At 46.3% G+C, this 21,401-nt stretch overlaps 1 protein-coding gene across 7 annotated transcripts in view; it reads right to left on the bottom strand.

Moving 5' to 3' along the window:
* LOC119441883 (rap guanine nucleotide exchange factor 4) overlaps positions 1-21,401 on the bottom strand; it is a 531,616-nt gene that overhangs the window by 22,855 nt on the left and 487,360 nt on the right. For all 7 annotated transcript variants that reach the window (XM_049661695.1, XM_049661696.1, XM_037706519.2 and 4 more), the window contains 7 exons: positions 20,908-20,984; positions 15,944-16,011; positions 14,862-14,940; positions 12,293-12,402; positions 1,896-1,981; positions 1,681-1,759; positions 745-889 (listed from right to left, as the gene is read on the bottom strand). In XM_049661695.1, the coding sequence (XP_049517652.1) occupies positions 745-889; positions 1,681-1,759; positions 1,896-1,981; positions 12,293-12,402; positions 14,862-14,940; positions 15,944-16,011; positions 20,908-20,984 (644 nt within the window). The remainder of the gene's footprint in view (positions 1-744; positions 890-1,680; positions 1,760-1,895; positions 1,982-12,292; positions 12,403-14,861; positions 14,941-15,943; positions 16,012-20,907; positions 20,985-21,401) is intronic.

Below are 21,401 nucleotides of genomic sequence, written 5' to 3'. Positions count from 1 at the left end.
CATTTGCAAATCCCCCACCGTATGTCGTGGCAGATGTGGGGGGCACAACTATTTCGGAACTGGCGACACTCTTAGGACTATAAGTGGAAATTTCTTGACCGCTTAGGGACATCAAATCCATACAGTTCCGAACGTGGGACCTTGTATCATCAATCAGAAAACTAATTAGTGAACCGACCACATAGCAGTAACAATTTTATTGTCAATAATCACGCAAATTTCAATGTGCGCCACTGCTATGAACCATGGTCATTAGAAACGTTCACTCTATTGGGAATTACAAAAATTGATTAAATGTGTACTAACAGCCGACGCTGAAACAATGACAGTATGTCTGCTTTCCCACAGTTACTAAACAGCTTAGTTGCAGTTGCTGCACTTGGAAACTTGCCCAAGTTTTTGATGCGAAGGCACATTATCCTAAAACCATTTGACGCCATGTTTTCGTTAGTCCGGCATTTTAAATATACTCACTGCCGCTGAACAACAGGAGAGCCAGAAATAGACCAGCAGCGTGTGCTTTTGAAGCACGACGATCAGACGCTTCAGTGCGGTTGCTGAATTTGTTGGGAGGCATAATTCGATTAGGATTATTGTACTCAACGTTGTGCTCTTTTCAATAATACAATGTCTCGACAATATCTACATGTTTACATATATGTATATATAAAAATTGTATTTATTTATGCAGGAAATCTGCAACGAGGGAAAGATTTAAAAACAACCGTTTGCTTTACTACTTACATCTACAAAAGCCTGGATGACGGGATCCTCGAAAAAGGCTTCCCGGACCGTGAGCGCCCAGCTGTTGGCGAATTGCACAACCCGTCTCTTGTTTGCGAGGATGAACTCCTTTTCTTGCCTCGAATTCGCTAGATCGATTCGATAAGTGGGAGCTGGCATTAAGGACAACAACACTGCACTTTTATCTCTATCGCTTTCTAGAAGAAAAAGCTCTTCGTGCGCTTCATGCCGTGCAACGATTGCTGGGTTGTGCCCCACAAGCCACCCAGACTTCGGCACGTCCTGCGTATTGCTTCGTTACAGCATTTCATCCAGTGAATAAACGTAATTATTTACAGGTGTCTAGTCCTTCAGCATCTGTGCGCAGTACTGACGCTGTTAGTGGACAGTCATCCACTATCAAAACAAAAAAAAAAAGTGCTGGCCAGTACTCCCGAATAAACTGCGCTAATAAGGATATATCAGCGTTGCTGAAATTCTTCAGGTCTACCAGCCTGCAAAATCGACACTGAGAACACTGCTACTGCCGCTCGATAGTGTATGCGGTACGCCTGTGTATCGGGTACATCCGGTGTGCGCGGATGTACACTACCGTCATAAGATACAACAAAATCTTCCTACAAAAGATATTGTTGTTTGTGTCATTGCAGTGTGGCTGTGACAAGTATAGCAAACGATCTACGCCTCGTGAGGCGAGAACCTTGATCCCTGCAAGTAATGTATTCGAGCTATCGAGTTATTCATTGAATGAAAACAAAAATCTATAGCTCAATACACGCATGACCCTATTCGACGTTGTAAAAAATATATAAGCTTGTGTAGAGCTAATTCTTCCCATCAGTTTTCCAGAGTTTTCCGTCAGCTAATTTCGCAATGTCATCTAAACATAAAAAGAAATGTTCACAGATGGCTTTCACACATCGACAAAAAGGATATTGCTTCATAAGTTCTGGGCACAGCTGATGGCTTGGCATAAATATGACGTGAGTCAGCAGAAAATCTTCTAAGAAAGTATCTGAAACGAAGACAACCAACAATCCATTAGTTATGGCATCGTGTAAATCAAACGTCATGCAAAGTCCGTTTCATCAGCATCTCAAGAATGATTTATAGGAACAACAAAAAAAGCGCAATAAGTCGTCATTAATTACCTGAGGATTCTTCTGTTCTTGTGTCTATTCGGGTTTCTAATAGATGTTCCAACATCTTTTGCGGGGTTCCTGCCATAACCATATACCTGTTCAAAGAAGAACAGTTTCAGTCAGTCATAGTCTCAGACTAGGTATACACTACGACATCAGCAACATATAGTTTACATATAACGGACTTCCGCTCAGCCATGACTATCACGGCAGTAAATCAAACAATTCTATTCAAATTCTATACTTTCGTTTTGTGATTTGTCATTAGTCCCACTGGTGCTCACGGTATGTCATCAAGAAGAATGGGCGCTCGTGAACGGTGAAAGGTTATATATCCTCCTAAGACCCCTTGTACAATACATTACACATTGCCTTCAACATTTTTTTGAAGTTAACTCGGAAGTGATTACGCAAGGTATTCATTCTGGGTATGAAGTGTAACTGTAAAGTTACACTTCATACCCACGTGTAACTGTAAAGAAGTGGCTTACCCATATTCTTGTTATCCGCTTTCGATAAATTTGACACTCAATTGATTTAGACCTCTGTGACGTCCCAGGCGGCCGAAAGCAACCTTGAGGTGTGTTTCGTAATCACTGAGATCTCGTGACAATACCGGACACGGCAGCACCATGACAATGCACTACACGTATTTCCATCTTCATCTCCGCGTTTAAACAATGAAATGCGGTTCTTACCATAGCAAACATGAGGAGATAAGAGAGATTGTTATTTTTTTCACGTACATGTACATGTAGACGCAGTTTCTGGCAATTTAACCGTGGTATTTAAGTTTTAAAAATTGTTTTTCAAGTTCATAACATAACAGTAGACAATAAAAACCACCTTGAAGACCGATTACATCCCATAGTTGTGTTTCGGTTTCAGGATGATAAATACAGGGATCGAATCCGTCGACCTCCGGCTGAGCCGCGTAACGCCATAGCCCATGCGCCATTGCATGACGTGCAAAAAGCTTTGCCAATACGGTGTCAGACGTTAACGGTAGAAAAAGAAATACATTTATCGAAAATTTATAAATGTAAACATTAAACATTGCGCAGAAAGCGTTGTTGCGCAGAAAAAATTGCACAGAAGCAATGATTGTCTATGTAATGAATAGCTGAACGCCTCTTGAAAGCTATTCGCGTTAATAAAGGAAAGATACGCTTTAAGACGTGTATCCGTGGCAGTCAGGATATTTGGGTAGCGTTCGTTTGCGTGATTCTTCAGGGGAAAGAACCTTCAACCAGCACCTCTGTAGTGGCAGTACAGCTAGGCGGATATACATATAAGCCAATATGTCATACGTGTCTGTGTCATATGTCATGTGTTTCTGTATCATGTCTCCAGCGGCAAGAGCGCCGGCGTGACCGCCATCCTCTTCTCCACAGCTGCCTCAGGGAGAGAGGGCCGCGGGAGAAGGAGGAGGTTGCCTTCCGCTAGCGCTTCAGCAGAGCTGAGCCTGCAAGCCTTCAGTCACTGAGTCATGCCCCCAATGCATGGGAGGCAGCAAACAGTGACTCTTATCCTTCCATCAAAATCACTATATAAGCCTTCAGGCGCCCCGGAGCTCTCGTGCGACTCAAAGAGCTACAACAACTGGCGTTCGCCAAATAAGGAGAAGGTTACTTTGATAATAAGGAGGGTACTTGGCTTTTTCGAAAGCGTTCGACAAGGTCGCCCACATACTTCTTTTTCACAAACTTAGTCAACTTAGTCTTGATAGTAGTCTTTTTATGTGGATCAAAGATTTCCTTTCAAATCGTTCCCAATTTGTAGTAGCCAATGAACTTTCCTCTAACCAATGTCCATTTCAATCTGGACTCCCACAACGATCCGTATTAGACGCCCTTCTTTTTCCCACTTACAATAACGACCTTCCTTCTTTAGTTTCTTCTAATATTCATCTTTTCCCTGACGACTGCTTCATTTTCCGTGAAATAGTTGCTGACAACGACGGTAATATTTGTCAGTCAGATCTAAATTCTATATCTAACTGGCGCAATACTTGGCTAATGCAATTAATTATTAGCAAGTGTAAAGTGATACGTGTCACTCGTGCATCCATTGGTCCATTTCCATATTACTTGAACAACTCTCCCTTAGACGCGGTTTCATCCTATAAATATATAGGCGTTCATATTACATCTAATCTGAGTTGGTCTTTGCATATTGAGAAGATAATTAACAACGCTAATCGCATGTCAGGTTACTTACGTCGCAACTTTTCAGCAGCTCCTTCATCTTTAAAGCTCTTGTTATATAAAACACTCATTTGATCTAAATTAGAATACGCCATTCCAGTCTGGGATCCAAGCACTAACAATTTGGTTGCGTCACTAGAAACGGTACAGAATTGCTCTATTCTCTACATCTGTTTCTGTTATAACCGCACTGCCAGTATAACTTATATGAAATCTGATATCTCTATTCCATCCCTAGTATCCCGCCGAAAAAATTTTCGCTTGAACTTTTTTCATCGGCTTTACTATCACCCGACCCTCCGTGACGAATTCATTATTCAGCCACATTATATATCTGACCGTGTTGACCATCGCTTTAACGTTGGTATCCAGCCATGTCATAGTAGAGTTAAACCTGGATATAACGAAATTGAGAAATTTCCGGAAAACTTCGTTATAAAGAGGATTTCGTTATATGCAGGTTCGGCACAAAAATTCGAAAAAGAAACGCTTACCGTATGTACTATCGCTCAAGAATTACTACCAATACACTAAAGTTGCGATGAACAAAAAAGTCCCAGTTTCCCCCGAAAGGCAACGCATCGATTGCGACAGCAAATTAGCAGATATCTATACGAAGTAAGGATAGTACAGTCAAATCTCGTTAATACGTCCCCGCTTAATGCGTAATTGCGGTTTAAACGTAGTCGCGAAGATTCCCCGACCCAGCCCCCATTGAACCCCATGGCTACGCTACGGCTGACCGCTTAAGGCGTAGTCGCTCATTGTCCACTAAATGGTTAGTGCGTACTATTTTTCTTCTTCTACAGGCACAGGCAAAAAATCGGCAAAGCCTCATGTGCGCAGACGTTCGATTCTCGAGTTGCGACGCCCGGACGACAGTCGCCAGCGATAGTGAACTTACAACATGGCCACCATGACGTATTTCTTGCTTGTACAGCCAAGGTAAATGTACCTGGTAGCGAAGCTTCCATAGAAGCCCATACGTTCAAAACATGGTTGCTTACCGGCGGTTCATGGGGCTTAGCGCCATCTGTGTGAGGAGGGAACACTTCCGGCGGAAGAAAAAATAATTTGACGTCATATCCGTCAAAAACAGAAGTGACGTCGTTTTGTTCTCATAGGCGCGAAATTTGTTTTCGGAGGCCTGCCATTACAGCTGTATATTCAAATGCCCCGCCATTCGACTTCATGGGCGTTCCGAGTTTTCAGCGCGAAAAGCGATGCCATAAAAGATCAGCCGTACGGGTGTCGAAATCGCGTCGCTGCACAGAACATACTTTCTTTGGAGGCCGACGAACACTTTGGGCGTAGATTGCGTAGAGTGCTCGTCCTTTCGTCGGACGCCAAGCCCGTTGGCCAGCGCTGTTGCACGAAAACAACTAAAGTAAACAAGTATCTGACGGTCGCAACTCACTACTTTTGACTGTACAGGTTAAGAGACAATAAAACTACCCGCGTCACCTAATTCAGAAAAACGTCGACATGTAACACAACACATATGAGGGGGGCGGGGCGTATTGTAACAGGTGAACTTTACGAGCGCGCCTTTCCACGCACTCCAAGAGTTGCATGGCGTTGCAAGTGATAGCGGCGTCAACGCCCTCCGCTATGGATGGGCGCTCTCAAGGTGGGCCCTGAAAAAAGGTATATATTGATAATTATTTAGTAAAATACAGTTGTATCTTTTCTCGCCATGCATATATAAAATGAATTAGGAATTTTATTTTCGTTGAATGAATCTAATTGCGTCTCGCTTTAATTTAAAAACGCTTTTTTTCTTTCCCAGTGTTTATTCCCTCCAAACATAGTCGCGCTTCAATCGCGGCTCCCATAACCACCCTTGCTCATGTCGGTGACAATTGGTTCTGGACCGCTTTTCGCCCGAAGCTTCGCGACCTATGTGGATCGACCTTGGTACAGCTGTTGCCGATTGCCGCGCACAAAAGCATGGCCTTTTAGATCTGTTCCCGGTAACGCGGAAAAGCTGCCGGTAGGGGGTGCGAATTCGCTGTCGCCGTCGTGCCGCCATGCTTTTGTGCGCGGGAGATATATCGAGACAACCAAGTACAAGTGGTATGGGAAGGTAGAAAAGGAAATGAAATGGTGGGAATTCACCAAGGATTGAAGCAAGGATGCCCTCTGTCACCATTGTTGTTCACGCTTTACGTCAAGGGTATAGAAAGACGACTGGAAAACAGCGAATTAGGTTCTGATTTATCCTACATGCGTAATGGACAAATGGTGCAACAGAAGGTCCCCGGACTGATGTATGCAGACGACATTGTCCTACTAGCGGACAATAAAAAAAGATTTACAGATACTTGCGAATATCTTTGGGATTGCAGCGACAAATCTAGGCCTTAAGTTTAGCACAGAGAAATCAGGAATTATGATCTTTAATGAACCCACGAGTAACTTCGTGGTGTCAATTCAACAGCAAGTAATACCCATAGTGAAGCAATATAAGTACCTCGGCGTACACATAAACGAAGGAAAGAATTACTCAAACAACCACCAAGATAATCTGGAAATAAAGGGGAAGCGGAATGCAGAAATACTGAAACACAGAGCACTGTGGGGCCACAATAAGTATGAGGTGGTGCGTGGAATCTGGAAAGGAGTAATGGTGTCAGCGCTAACATTCGCAAATGCCATTATATGCTTAAAATCGGATATATTGGCGGGTTTGGAAGTTAACCAAAGATCAGTAGGCCGGTTGGCTTTGGGAGTCCACGGTAATACCACAAATGAGGCAGTGCAGGGTGACATGGGTTGGGCCTCTTTTGAAGTCAGAGAAGCACAGAGCAAAATTAGTTTTGAAGAAAGGCTCACGAACATGGATGAAAATAAATGGGCGGCTAAAGTGCACAAGTATCTCTACATGAAAAGCGTGGACACAGAATGGAGGAAGAGGTCAAGGAAGTTGGCAACCAAGTACAGGATAATCGAAACTGCAAATAGACAACCAGGAGTCATCAGAAAGAAAGTGAGAGAAATAGAGACCGTGAATTGGATGCAAAGAATGGAAACAAAAAGGACAATGGAGATTTACAAGAATCAGAAGAAAGAAATTAGAAGAGAAAATCTGTACGATAATACAAAAGGGCAGCATGCCTTGCTATTTGAGGCTCGAGCCGGTTGCCTAAGGACGAAAACAAATCGGAACAAATATTCGGAACTAGATGAGACATCTGCATGCTGCAGTAAAGATCCAGGAACCACTCAGCACATCCTGATGGAATGCGACGGGATCCACCCAGCGAGAACCGTAGGTAACGTGCAACACCCAGAAGCGCTTGGTTTCAAAGTGGAAGGAAACATAAACAGATCAGCCGTAGAGATCAGCAAGAGACGATTGGAGTACTGGTGGAAAAAACGCAGGGAAAAGATGGATACGACCTGATCTCTTCAAATCATAGGCAGCGGCACAAGGTAAATTTTGAAAAAGAAAAATAATAATGAGAGGTATACAAAAATGCTAGATAAAGAACATGTATGGTATACCTGATTAAATCAAGCATGCTAGGTGACTATTTGTCGCCGCCCCGTTTCAAAGGGGATGCCAATGAATCATCATCATCATCATCATCATCATCATCATCATCATCATCATCATCGTCGGAGTAGTAACCGCGCAGAAGCACATTGTACTGCGAAGCACATTTGTGCCGTCACCGTAGACGTCGCTTTGAGGTTCCGTGTAAAGCACGGTGTAAGAACCGTGATGTAAAGTCCAAACACGGCAACGTCGTCGCCGGGCGCCGTACGCGGTGTGTGCGAGTGAAAGCTTGCGGGGGTCAGCCGATTTAATCTCGCGCGCACGAGGGAGAAGGGGGGGGGGGGGGGCGAGAAAGGGAGGCGTTTACTTCGGCGGCGGCCGCCGTATCTTGAAATCGATCTGCGATGTGGAAAAAGTGTGCGCCCGCGCGGGCTTATCTTCAAAGCGAACTGCAGACAAGGTCAATATCTTGAGTTTCTTCGTCGAAGCACTTATCCTTGGAATGTCACACCAGGTACTGGATGCGTGGACGCGTGTCGTTTGGCGCAAGCGTGAGGCGTCGGGAACGAAGAGCGAGCGACACGATCGTAGCGTCGTATAGTGTCACCTAGTGTGAGGTTAGTGAATAAATCAATGAATAAACTTTATTGTACGAAGAGTGGTTGGTGTGGTTATTCTCGGGTGGAACCCTCTTGTAGATCCCCACTGGCCGCGGCGGCTCGCCGGGCCTGGTCCAGGGTCGCCAGTTGGCTTCCCAGTGCCAGCTCGCAAAGCCGTGCCTCCCAAGACCACGTTGTGAGTGTCTGCGATGAGCTCACCAGCCTGAATACTGCCTCGGCTGGGCGTTCCGTACACTGGTATGTAATGTGTGTCAGCGTGGCTGTGTGGTCGTTGCACCAGGGGCATACACTGGCTGTGTATACCTCTGGAAATATTGCGTGCAACCTTGATATGTGCGGGTAAGTGTTGGTTTGAAGGCGGCGCCAGTCCCTGGCTTGTTGGCTGCTTAACTTGGGATGTGGAGGAGCGTACTTCCGTCTGGTCAGGCGTTGGTCCTCCAAAATCTGCCTGCTCGTGATGGGATCTTCATGGTGGTTTGTGAGGGGCCTCGAAGAGTCTTCTGTGGCTCGGCCAGCAAGTCAGCGAGCTACGCAGTCGGCCTCCTCATTGCCTTCAAGGCCTGTGTGCCCTGGGCACCAGACGACCCCATGGTCCTCGATCAGCGTGGGGCCCAGGATATCGGTGACGCACCCGGGAAGTGTGCCTCTAAGATATAACCGACAGGCGGCCTGTGAATCCGTCAGGATATATGCGGAGCGACCTCTTCGTTCTGCTTCTTTGATTGCGAGGGCTATGGCTGCTGCCTCTGCGGTGGCGCTTGATCTGGTGCGTATAGATGCGCAGGCCACCACTTTCTTTTGGTTAGTTACTGCCGTTGCGTATGCCGGTTTTCTGGGGTCTTGTGGTGTTGTGGAGTAAAGGCTAGCGTCGGTGTAGTAAGTATCAGGATCGTTCCTTCTCTGGAGAAGTTTTCGTGCTCGCGCTTGCCGGCGCTTTTGGTTGTATGGCGGATGCATGTTCTTGGGGAGCGTGTTCTTGGGGGGTGGGGTTAGTGAAGTGAAGCGCAGAGACTTGCGCAGTAACGAAAGAGTGGCGCTGCCAGCGCGTTGAAAAAAAGTTTTTTTTTCTACTTCGGCAACATCAACAGGAAAAGGAGAGTGCCGGCTTGGCGGGCTAGGTCAGCTGCAGCAAGCAGCATGATCAGGTTTGAATGACGGGAGGGGGAAAGGTCACGCCCGCGGCGGCAAGATCGCCGGATCGAGGGATGCAGACCCGCCTCGCGCACGCTCGCACGCACGCACACGTGCGCTCGCTCTCGTCTCGCAGTCGCCGTGAATTCGAGCGCGCCAAGCGCGACGCCGCCGCTTCGCATTCCGTCGCGGCGGAGAAGGTGCTTCCGGTTGCTGCTGCCGCAAAAATGACAAAATTTGGGGCGAAATCTCTAGGTTGTGGGCGGGGGAAATTCGGTATGTCGAGGGGGTCTCCCGCTGCCACTTCGTTACGTAGAGGTCTCAAATACATGTGCTTCTATGGAGTAACGGCGGGGAATAGAAAAACTTCGTTATATCCAGGAATTCGTTATATGGACGTTCGTTATAAGCAGGTTTAACTGTAAAACCTTTCTTTACTCTTTTTTACCTCGAACTTCACAAGATTGGAATCGCCTTCCTTCCGACATTGTTTCCATTAATGATAACACCAGATTTAAATCTGCCTTAGCTAACATTGTTTAATTAGAAGTTACCATGCTTTGTCATATTATTGTACACTACGTTTTATTCTCTACCCCCTCCCCTATGTAATGCTTCAGCCCTGAGGGTAAATAAATAAATAACGCTGCCCCGCCAGTCGGTTTGCGCGAGACCATGCCCGCTTTGCATTGACGCCTCTAGCGGCGGTGAAAGTCCGGCTACCAACTCACTGACCGCAAACCACCGACCACGAAAAAGCGCGAAAGAGCCAAAAGAAGATATACGCTATAAAAAATGGAAAGTTAAGTTGATGCATGATCTATTACAACGTGTTCATATATATATCATATCATAAGAAGCCAACAAACAATGACACCAAGGACATTATAGGGGAAATGACTTCTACTTACTAATAGAATTAAAGAAATGATAAATTAATGGAAATGAAAATGGATGAAAAAACAACTGTCCGCAGGTGGCGAACGATCCCACGTGTTCGCATTACGCGTGCGATGCTCGTACCGTTGAGCTACCGTGGACCCGTTTTCCCGTCCACTTTCTGGGGTATTTATGTTTTACAACTACAACTAACCCTGGGGGAGTTTGCCAGCGCCACCACTCACAAACCATGGCAGGGGATGTGGAACATGCTTCTCGTTCATTACATAACGAGGGCTCGAATCCGGCAACGTTGATGCCTTCAGGCAGCATATGTGGTTTTATTGACGAGTTGCCATCACCCAAAAAGATAACGTGCTCGTGACGCCTGTGGCAGAAAGGATGTTCCACATCCGCCGCCATGGTTTGTGAGTGGTGGCGCTGGCAAACTCCCCCAGGGTTAGTTGTAGTTGTAAAACATAAATACCAGTGGACGGGAAAACGGCTCCGCGGTATCCCAATGGTAAGAGCATCGCAAGCGTAATGCGAAGACGTGGGATCGTTCCCCACCTGCGGACAGTTGTTTTTTCATCCATTTTCATTTACATTAATTTATCATTTCTTAAATACAGTACGTACAAGTAATTTCCCCTATGTTGTCCTTGGTGTCATTGTTTGTCGGCTTCTTATGATACGATTAATAATAATCGGGCCCCTCGGTTCCCTTTCTTCTCCTTCACACACACACACACACATATATATACTAAGGAGTTCCATCGTGTATAATGAGCGTATGCATTTCAGTCATACCAAGTAATATACACAGAATGACAAGTGTACAATTTCATGCTGTTTCTTTTTTTTTTTTTTCGCCTTTGTTGCTCCGCGGCATAACGTCGGATTGAAATTATATGTACTGTATAAGCATGTGAGGGCCCACTCCCGCTGCTTGAGACGGCTGCTTTTTTTCTTCCTCTCTTCTTTTCTTTTGTTTGTATGTTTAGCGCTAGCACATACGACATCACAGACGGAGTTCAACCAAAGCACATGCAGAAGATAAACATCAGACAGTACATATTTGTTGGCCTGATTAGACCAAAGAAGTGTGTGCCGACTCTTTGTTGTGAAACGAACTTGCTTTCGGCGATTACAGAAAAGAAAATCAAGCCATTTACCTATCAGACGAAAGTTATCTACAGCCCGACGGCGACCTCTCAGCAGTATCATGCAAAGACATAAGTGAACACAGGAGCATTCCCAAACTATCAACTGTTTTTTTTTTTTCATGTTTGCGTGCACCAGATAAAATATCTGAAGGCCACCGCCCAGTTCTCGCAAGCCAGGCTTCCAAGTTCCAGCGTATTGTGTGCCCGCTGACCTACTTAGCTCTTTCCGATAGGCTTCTAGAAAGGTTTTGTTAAGTAAATCAAGGCGGGACCTTACACGTGGAACTAACTAGCATGACTGACGTCACAGTCATATTTCTAGACTTTGGCAATGTCACTAACATCTTCAGAACAACAACACTTCGCACTGGAAAACTGGCACCGAATTTGCGAAGCCATCCGAGATAACCTTGTCAGTGGGCGATGACCTTCACTAATGTAATTCAAAACTGACCGATGCCTTCTCTCACCAGCCGCACTGTCGTTGTGAATACGAGCCCAGGTTTTCAATTGAAAGCGCGGAACTGTCTTGAATGTGGTCCCGTTTCATGAAACAGTTGCTCGCCTGCTTTTCTTTTTGTCTTTGCATATGTGTGGCGTTTACATACGTTGACTTGACCAATAATAATAATAATAATAACCAAAAATTCAAAATTAAATTCTGCTGCGTTAATTAAACTCTGGTGGCACGCCATAGTGGGGGACTCCGGATCAAGTTTGAACACCTGGGGTTCACTAACGCGAACCCAGATCCCGGTAAGCGGGCGGTTCGGCATTTCGCCCCCCATCGAAACGCGGCCGCTGCGGTCGGGATTTTGTCCCGCGAGCTCGTGCTTATAGCAGCGCGACGCCAGAGCCACCAAGTGACCACGGGTCACGAACTCACGATCGATGTACTCACTTGTAATGAGAATGTGCACCATTGGTGTTTCTTGCGTCAGCTGGTATCTTTTGCAGCAGTAGAACATCTTGTCCGTGTTCTTTTAACCTTACTGTGTTCGCTTCCACGTCCTACGAAACAAAATACAGAAGTTGGTTCACGAGACGTGAGAAAGTTCGGCAAGTGAGTCCAAAGAAACGCGTCAATGCAACAAGTTACCTCCATGTCACTTTTACGGTCAACGAGAAGGTCGTCTCGAGCATCTAGTCAGGACAGTATAATTTCGCAGTACTAAAGTACACCTTTTCTTATATTTTCTCAGCCTAACATAGAATGAGAGCATTGATTCTTGGTTCGAATCTAAATGCAGGAAAAGAAATAGATGAGTTTGCATACTGCGTTGAAACTCGACATAGCCGCCTAGTACTGCAGCACCCAAATGCGGTGAACAGTTCAATAAAGACGCAGTCCTTAACTCATTCCCTCGACGGGTCAGGCACATAAGGCCTTCATTAACACATGTCCCCAACACCTTACCCTAACCACCCCTTCAGCAAACGAACATACTTCATACTTTGTGCTACTCTCAGAACGCTAAGACATATAACATTAGTTTACATCCAACACTACACTACAGCTCTAAGCCAACAGCGATCGCCAAACGAAATTTCTGCCTTCTAAAACTTTCTTTTCACGTCAAATGACCGCAGCTGTAGAAATAGAAAACACTGCTGGTTATAACAACACAAAAACGAGTTCACACCTTCACGACCCAGCCGAAGCATGGTAGCGTCGCAAACGCCCTGGCCGCCACTCGCAATCGCACCACAGTGCACATACGTCAGCCGCTCGACGCAGCGCGCCTCCATGACTGTGCTTCAGTTGGAGGCGAGCGACTTCGCTAAGCCAACGCGCAGTATACGGTGGTCAGTGCCAGGACCGCCAGCAGAACGGCCCAGGGAAAGGGTTCGTACGGAGCGGGCGGTTCCAGGCTGCCGACAACTTCAGCAAGCATTAGAGAGAGCACGCATGCAACGCACCAGCATAGCCAGCTCCCTCTAACCTATACGCACGCACTGAACCGCGAAGTTTCTCCTTACTTTCGCGCCTACGTCCAGGCTTTTCCGTCACAACGAGTACGACTCGCACAGTGGCATAGAGGTCTGAGTGACGTGCTATCTCGCGTCGACAAGCCTGCAATAGTGCAAACGCTGGCGCGGTAATTTCCGTCACTGAGCCGTTCTCCCTTCCACCCCCCTACTTCGCCCATGCGTATTTCTTTATTATGCTATAAGATGCAGTTTACTGCGAAAGCAGAATAAAATAGACATTATTGCAACACGTGGGAGCGGCCCGCAACTACTACTTAGTAGTTCCTTAGGACCTTAATAAAGTTTGTTGACTGACTGACTGACTTACCCTAACGACATCACTCGATCGAACTGACGGTGAGACTTTTCCGCATCGCCAAGTGTTCAAGCCTAATTGCTCTATACGGCTAAGACTCCATAACTCAGTCTTTTTGGATCTCCTATCTACTCGCAGGAGTAGTTTCTTCCTTTTAGGTTTTTTTTAATGCTCGGCAGCGTTGGAAAAAGCCAGTCACGCGTGGCACCTGTAATCCGACTGTTGCAATCAGTATGCCCATTCTTATTATTATTAATTGTTGACGAAATGGCGTCAACATGACGGGACTGAAGCCACCGCACAGATTTGTCACTGATGTCGAGAGCGACAGGTGCACATCCTCGCCTGCGTTGCATCGTCATAATCGGTTATAATTAAAGTACACCGCAGGATAAAGGTCGTTCGTAGAGAAATTTGGTGAACCACTTCATGCGTTAGCCCAACCGGTCATCTACCGCACACCTCCTAATCTATTAAACGCATTTCCTTCTGGAAAGCCCGCTATTGCGTTTCCTTTGTCTTGGTACTCATTATGTCACCGTAACAGACCACCGTTTATCTCGTTATACGCTCTACATGACCGACTCAACAGTACTTCTTCCTCTTAATTTCACCCATGCTGAATATCACCTACTCGCCTTCGATATCATTCACACTACCGAGACTTCTTTTTTAACGCTTCGCCTCTCATTGTCGAAGCTCGTCGCGCCTTCTTCAGCTTTGTTTTGTATTTCCTTGCTAACCTTCATGATTTCGTCGCCGCGTTGAATTTTCAATGACACAATGCCGCAATTAAACTCCTTTCTTCTTTTTAATGATGGATCTGTAAGCTGTCGCCCTTGATTCGAAAGTGTCTGCCCAAATACGCTCTCTCCAGCATATTTTTACTCTTGAGCGGATTTCCTTTTCGCGATCCGTGGTGCCCATGACTGCTTGGCCTACATAAAGCGTGCTCACGTCGTCGTTGCCTATGCAGCGCTAAAATGCAGCGAGACTACAGCGCGAATCTCTTCTGCGGGGTTGTCCGTACTCGCGCTCTGTTTGGCGGGGTGCGGGGACAGCGCAAAGGCCTAGATGGCAAGCCAGCCATGCGAAGCGGTCAGCCTCGCACGCACACAAAACCATGCGCCGACGACGACCAACCGGCGCCAAGCGCTGCGCAACGGTGGACCAGCGAACTCACCCTCAGGATGCGGTTGAAGTCTTCCTTGTCGACGCGCAGAAAGTGGCAGTTGTCTTCGCGAGTCGTTATGGTCGCCGCGCTGCGAAGGCGTCGGGAAGGAAGCAGGAAGACGAGCAAGAAAAAAAGAAAATGATGGGACGGGGAGAAAGGAAGAAAAAAAAACAGAACAAAGAGTTAGGCAGACAAATCACCTATAGGACAGCACTGTAGCAGCTAGTGGTCAGGCGACTAAACAACAGTGTCAAGATTAACGAACGAAACGTTTATACGTAAGCGGCACAACAGTTCAAGGCAGCCGAAACAAACAGTGAAAAATTAAAATCGAAAAAAAGGTTGAAGCAGGGCAGGAAAGTCCTACCTTCAACAAGTGTGAGCAAATAAATATACTTGCAAACTAAATCACAAATTCGCGCAGGCTTCGATAACCAACAAAATATGCTCGTTTTTTTTTTCGGAAGCAAATCACGCAACTTCGAATCAGTAACCATCAGTTTGGCATGTATACAGCCCTGAGGTTGCTAAATGCACAAATGGACTGTCATATCTGAAAATATCGACAGCACTATCGGCAGCTAGCGTCACCAAACGGTAAAACGTTGAACTTCCACAACAAGGGGTGCAGTGCACTGAAATCATCAGACGAGGTCTTTGAGACGGATTTCCCGGAGGAGATTGTTATCACAGCCCACGAGAGATTGTTATCCCCCCCCACTGTGATCCGCAATGCATCCCGTCGCTTCCAGTGACAGGTTATAAGAGTCACAGCGCCTGTAACAAGCTAGGTCGCGCCGCCAAAGCTATCATACGTGGTGGTGATCACCTTCAGGTCTACAGAGCAGGTGAAAAAAAGTACTCTTGCGCCACCGGAAATTCTCCCTACCCCTATTTTATAACAAATTCCCTTTCTTATTATGAGCCGTAAAAATGAATCACTGTTGTCGCTATACTGTCACTCAATGCCTAACCGCGAACAGAACAGATGAAGCGGCAGTTCTGACTGATGCGACATATCAATTCTGCCTATTACGCTCGACAAATCTTGACAAACGGAGGAAACAGCGCGTGCGGTGTAAATTACTCACCGTGGTGCATCGTTGACGAGCGCCAGCTTGCCGAAGTCGTCTCCCTCGTGCAGAGTGCACACGACGCCCTGCCACCACGAGAAAAATAAAGTCATCATCGTCATCGTCAACTATGTCATCATTATCAGCAGCAGGAGCAGCTCAATTAACTCGCCTATAAACACAGGGCCTTCTTTCCACTGTTCTCCAATTACGCATTGTCATATACGAATCAGAGTGCCTTTCACACCTGAGAATTTCGCTGCCTCATCATACGACCGACCACTTGCAATATCCGGCTAGCCATTTCTTCCGCTTGTGTCCATACTAATGCTTTAGACATCGCATGCACAAACGCGACGGTTCTCGACTCACAACTTCTATTCGACTTCACCGAATGTTGGAAAGCGCCGCCCATTGAGAGACGCTGTCCTAAATTGCTTTTCACAGCAGCTCGGCGGCGACTGCTGTCAATGCAAGTTGCTTGAGTCACGCCTCTCCACTCCAGTGCCTTGGTGAATACGCTCAGAATACTTGGTTGCAAAATAATAGCTGAGAAATCAGAGACAAACGTTATGAAGCGCCAGAGGGGGAAGCGCCACCCAGCGGTGTAGGGCGGCCCTCTGCTATCTGGTGCCGAGGTTGACATGCCAAGTAGAGGAGTGCTTAAATATAAGGACCTCAGAGACCACTGTTCATCGTTACTACGCATCGCATCCTTCGTGCAAGTTCTCTGCTTTCTCCGACATATACAGCTAGAATATCACAAACTTATGCTAAGTGGACAAGAAAGGCCATTAGAAAGCAGCAATCAAAAATCGTACAGACAACAAAGGAGAGCTTTGGTATGACGACAGTGTTTGAGCGTTTTCAAAATCTTCGGTACCATTTCCCAGTAGAGCGAGCGAACAAAGCTTATTTCAGTTCCTCTTTCGCACAATAAAGATTCGTTGTTCAGCAAGATGCAGAAATACGTGATACCGAAGATACTTGGGAAAAAATGGTAGTGAAAGAAATAAACATTGGTTCAGTGGCGCCGTAAATGGAGCTCTGTCCCATCTACCACCGAAATCCACATGCTCGTGCAAATAGGAAAAGCAAAAATGGGTCAATGTGGAGCGCATTTCCGATGCACGAGCGCTGAAGCTTTAAACAAGAAGGAACAACGTGAAATGGATAAGCCCTGAGATTTCATAACGAGGAAAAAAGCATTTTTCCCCGTCACATGTCTCATAAAATTAAAAATGAATGCTTCTAGCCAGAACCTTGTGAACGAGTGAGTCAGTGTATAATTTTTTCACGACGCTGTTTAAGCCGAAAACGAGACCACAGACTCCAGGAAAGAAAACACACAGTAGCCATACACAAAATCATTTTTCTGTTAAGGAGCTACGACCCGGAAATCAGATTTAAAAAACGCAATAAACGGAGTGCGTAGTTGCCCACCTTTGGATTCTTTCTGAGGCAGGAAGGAACAAAACACGACGCAATACGGCGCGCGCGCCTCGAAATTTTCAGCATACAACAGGAACGGCGCGCTGCCATGGCACACGGCTTTCTACGCTAGTCTTCTCGACGACAAAAGAACTAGCCCAAAGATTGCTCTCATAAAGTGACGCGCCGGACTATGACTAGTACAGGCCTCCTTGTGGAACATGTTTTTTTTTTTTTTTTTTTTTTGTCGTTCCTGATTGCAGGCATTGACATTGGGGAAAGGAAAAAAACGCAGCTTTAGTCAGCGCAGCTATCACCAGCGTGAAGTGATTGCTAGTCGCAGATACGTATATAAGATTAGTGTCTCCTTGATCTTTCACTGTTCTTGTACAGGAGAGTTATCAAGTTTTTTTTTCTTTTTTTTATCTTTCCCGATTTCAGGGCAAGTTTATTTAAACATTAAACAAACGAGATCCACAGGCTTCAGCGATTCCTTCGGGTCTGAACTGATCCAGAGCGACAGCCGCAGGTTATAACAGCGGACACCACCATTTTCTCAATTACAACTTCTCCTTTGCGATGCACACAACGTCGTCTTGGTGCGCTACGGCACCGCCTGTTGTGGACCTCCGGAATAAATGCACAAACGCCACCACTCTCATAGCCTGCAAGGCGCACGAAACCACGCACTAATTGCCTAGCTCCAACGTTGCGTAATATATAGCGGTGTCGAAATTCGCGCTCCAGCGACGGCTCTCTCTCTCTCTGGGCAACAAAAGCCAATCTCGAAGGTAATGCCTTAGCTCAACTGCATGCCCGGCAGCGATTAGCGAGCCGGAAGGACGTCATAGACGTAATGTTTTGGTCGCCACCTATAGCACAGTGGCTAGCGCGTCCAGAACATCACTGCTATAGAGAGAGAGAGAGAGAGAGAGAAACGAAGAGGGAAAGGTAGGGTTTGTAACTCGAATAGACGAAGTCGTCCCGTCAGGAAGAGGCTGGCGACGAACGGCCCTGCCAGTGTTAGGAGCCGACCGCCGTGTCGCGATTTACAACAAGAAAGGTGCCGCATAGTTTCTTAACACGGCTACTAATACGAATAGAGGGAATGTGAACGGGTAGTGCTTACAACAGAACTAGTACCACGACAAAAAGAAAAAAAAAACACAGCCTTTATGCTTACGGTGATGCAACAGAACGCAAAAAAAAAAAAAACGAATTAACGTCCAAACGAGCTGTCAGGCACTATAAAAAGCAAATATTGTCTTCTTATTGTTATTCAGAAGAGAAAAAACAATGGCAACAGACGATACATTTGGCCGACCCAACTGGGTACATTCGGGATATGGGGCATTTACTCAATAGTTGGGACTGTCCCGCTAAATTCGGGACGGGTGGCAGCCCTAATTAGTGCAGAGGTACGACTGCGATCCAGTGGTGGTGAGTGGAAGCGTTTTCTTTTTCTTCGCCGTATGTCAAGGGGGAGGAGGTGGCCTGACAACGACGACCGCATAACGACGACGACACGACGCGCTTCGTCAAAACGTAATGAAGAGGGAACTCCGCAAACCTTGTTTCAAGGTTCCAACTGCAGTTGCGTTAAATAAAATGGACGGCAGCCAGCCCAGTATAAAGTCAGCGGTGCAATCTGATAGTCGCAGTGGAAGAACAAAAAAAGAATACGGGCGCATCAACAGGAAGCCTCTCTGTACCACCAAGCCAAATTTAGGCATTCTTGATTTCCTTCGAGCACACAGCACACCAAACACAATGCAAGGAACTTTGCCGCGCCGCGCCACGCCTGTGAAGCCTGCAGTGAAGGAGCGCAGCACTCTCTTGGTCAACAAGCTCGAACTTAAAGCGGCAAGTTTTCCGCGAATACTGCCCGACAGCCTTTCACGCTGCATCCGCACCACGTACAACGTCGACGAGCAAAGCAAACACCGCGCACGCACAACTTGCCCAATTTGCAATCATAATAAGCTCGACAGCGTACCACACACCAGTGTACGAGCATACGTCTGCCATCACTGAGACTGCATTACATAATATAGCAAAGTCAACGGACCTTTCCCTGGCGACGTCCGACATGTTCATTTTCTCGGCGAGAGGGATCCTGAAAGCGACATTTTGGCAGCCGCCCGAGTGTCCCGCGGAAACGACGCTTATATAACGCCACTATAGGCGAGAATGCAGAGAGCATTCAGTTGCGTGTCACAGCGAACACAGGCGGTAAAAAGAAATAATAAACGCGTGTAGGAGGAAAAACAGCAGGTTGGCTGGCTGAGAGGCCTTTGCGTTCATAGTTATACGCCAGGCAGAGGGGCTGTCATGCCGTTTCGCGCGGTTTTGAAAGTTTTCGGACGGGTTGAAAGGAAGAAGACAGCGCCAACTTTCATAAAACGACGACGAGAGCCACGTATACGTAGGTTTAGTGAATGTCGCCCGTGTTCTATAGTTTCCAAGGCGCAATAGTAGCTTTCAGTTCCCACACTTCTCGACTTTTTTTTTTTCCTAGCCTAAAGCGGCGCCGTCACAACACTCAACATGCTGGCTGCACTCACGCGGCAACGACATTCAGAAGTTCGCACTGAATACAACATCCTTCGGTGCACCAGCAAGAAACCAAAGCGTTGCGTACGACGGATTGCTGCGCATAGCTTTGCAGTAGTGATATTTAAATATAAGGACAAGGGACTCAAAATTAGGGCACGCCGAAACCCCCCCAAAATAAAAAAAAGACAGATAAAAGCGAAGTTCAGGTTTTAGGTTATACGTTAAGCCGCTCTTTTACGCTATCTCAAAACGCCCTATTAACATGGCGTTTGTCTAGAAGCTACGCCTTACGTCAGCCAATAAGAATCCCCATGCCACCAATGCAAATCTTTCTACGCCACGTATATTCTTCCGTCAGCGCGTTCTCTGCCAAGTGAAGAGCCCCTTTCTAGCGCATCAGTACGCCTTGCAATCTCCACGCTTGCTGTTAAGTTTCTATATGAAGCACAGCTATCTGGCGGTAGACAACCATTTCATTACAAAGGTAATTACCAATGGAATGCGGACTTTTTTTTACGAAGCGAAGAAGGCTTGGTTCACAAGGCACCACTGTGGCTGGTTTTATTCTTTTACCACTGACGATCTCAATCAAACTAATGACTTCCGCGCAACAGATTTCTGATAACAAGTTGGATTGAATGAGAACATATCTCTAAGAAGTCACAAAGATGTTCAACACAAAAGAAAAACCCAGTTAAAGATGTATGCATAGCCCGTAAATCCCGTGCTGCAGTTTTAGGCACGATAGTCACAGGTCAAGCCGACATACGTTTCCTCCAGTAATCATAGTATGATTAAGTCTGGCACTTCTGTTTCCTAACAGGAAATCGGCAAAATACTTCATATTAGGTGATATTACACTAGACATGAGAAGACCATGCAGAGCGTTTTTATCACCCTTTAGGCAGCGTGAATGCACGCTTCAGCTGCTAACGAAGCATTTTCCATTCATATTTTGACGAAGCGACTCCTTACAACGTCTTCCAACTACGTACCTTGCCGTAGATGACGACGTTGACGGAGCCCCGTAGTATGATGTACCAGGAATTGCCCTCGTCACCTTGGTTGAAGACTGCACATGCGGAGAATACCGTAAGAGAACAACACTTCACAATTTGACTCCAAAATACATTGCCTTCGGTTACCTGAGCATGCATTATTACCTTTCATCACTCTGCACAGGTGAGCAGCGCACTTCGTAAGCGAGGTGAAATAGGAGTGCGCCTTCACAAGGAAGCCGACGCTCAAGAAAGTCGTATTGCTAAGTTATACTGATGCAGAGCCTTTTCTATTTGACCGGACGACAAATCTTCATTTCTCCGGAAAGATATAGCAATAAACCGGCGCTGTCGAGCCAGAACGATGAGAACACTCAGTTTAATTGCGCAGCGGAATTGTCCCTCGGCAATCATATGCACCACCCTATTCCCCTATCTTTCTCTCGTACGTTACGTATAACATTCTCTAAGCCCACAATTGCGTATAACAT

The sequence above is a fragment of the Dermacentor silvarum genome, chromosome 2 (assembly GCF_013339745.2).
Source record: "Dermacentor silvarum isolate Dsil-2018 chromosome 2, BIME_Dsil_1.4, whole genome shotgun sequence".
Lineage (NCBI taxonomy): Eukaryota > Metazoa > Arthropoda > Arachnida > Ixodida > Ixodidae > Dermacentor > Dermacentor silvarum.
This window is presented reverse-complemented; position numbering and strand designations above follow the sequence as displayed.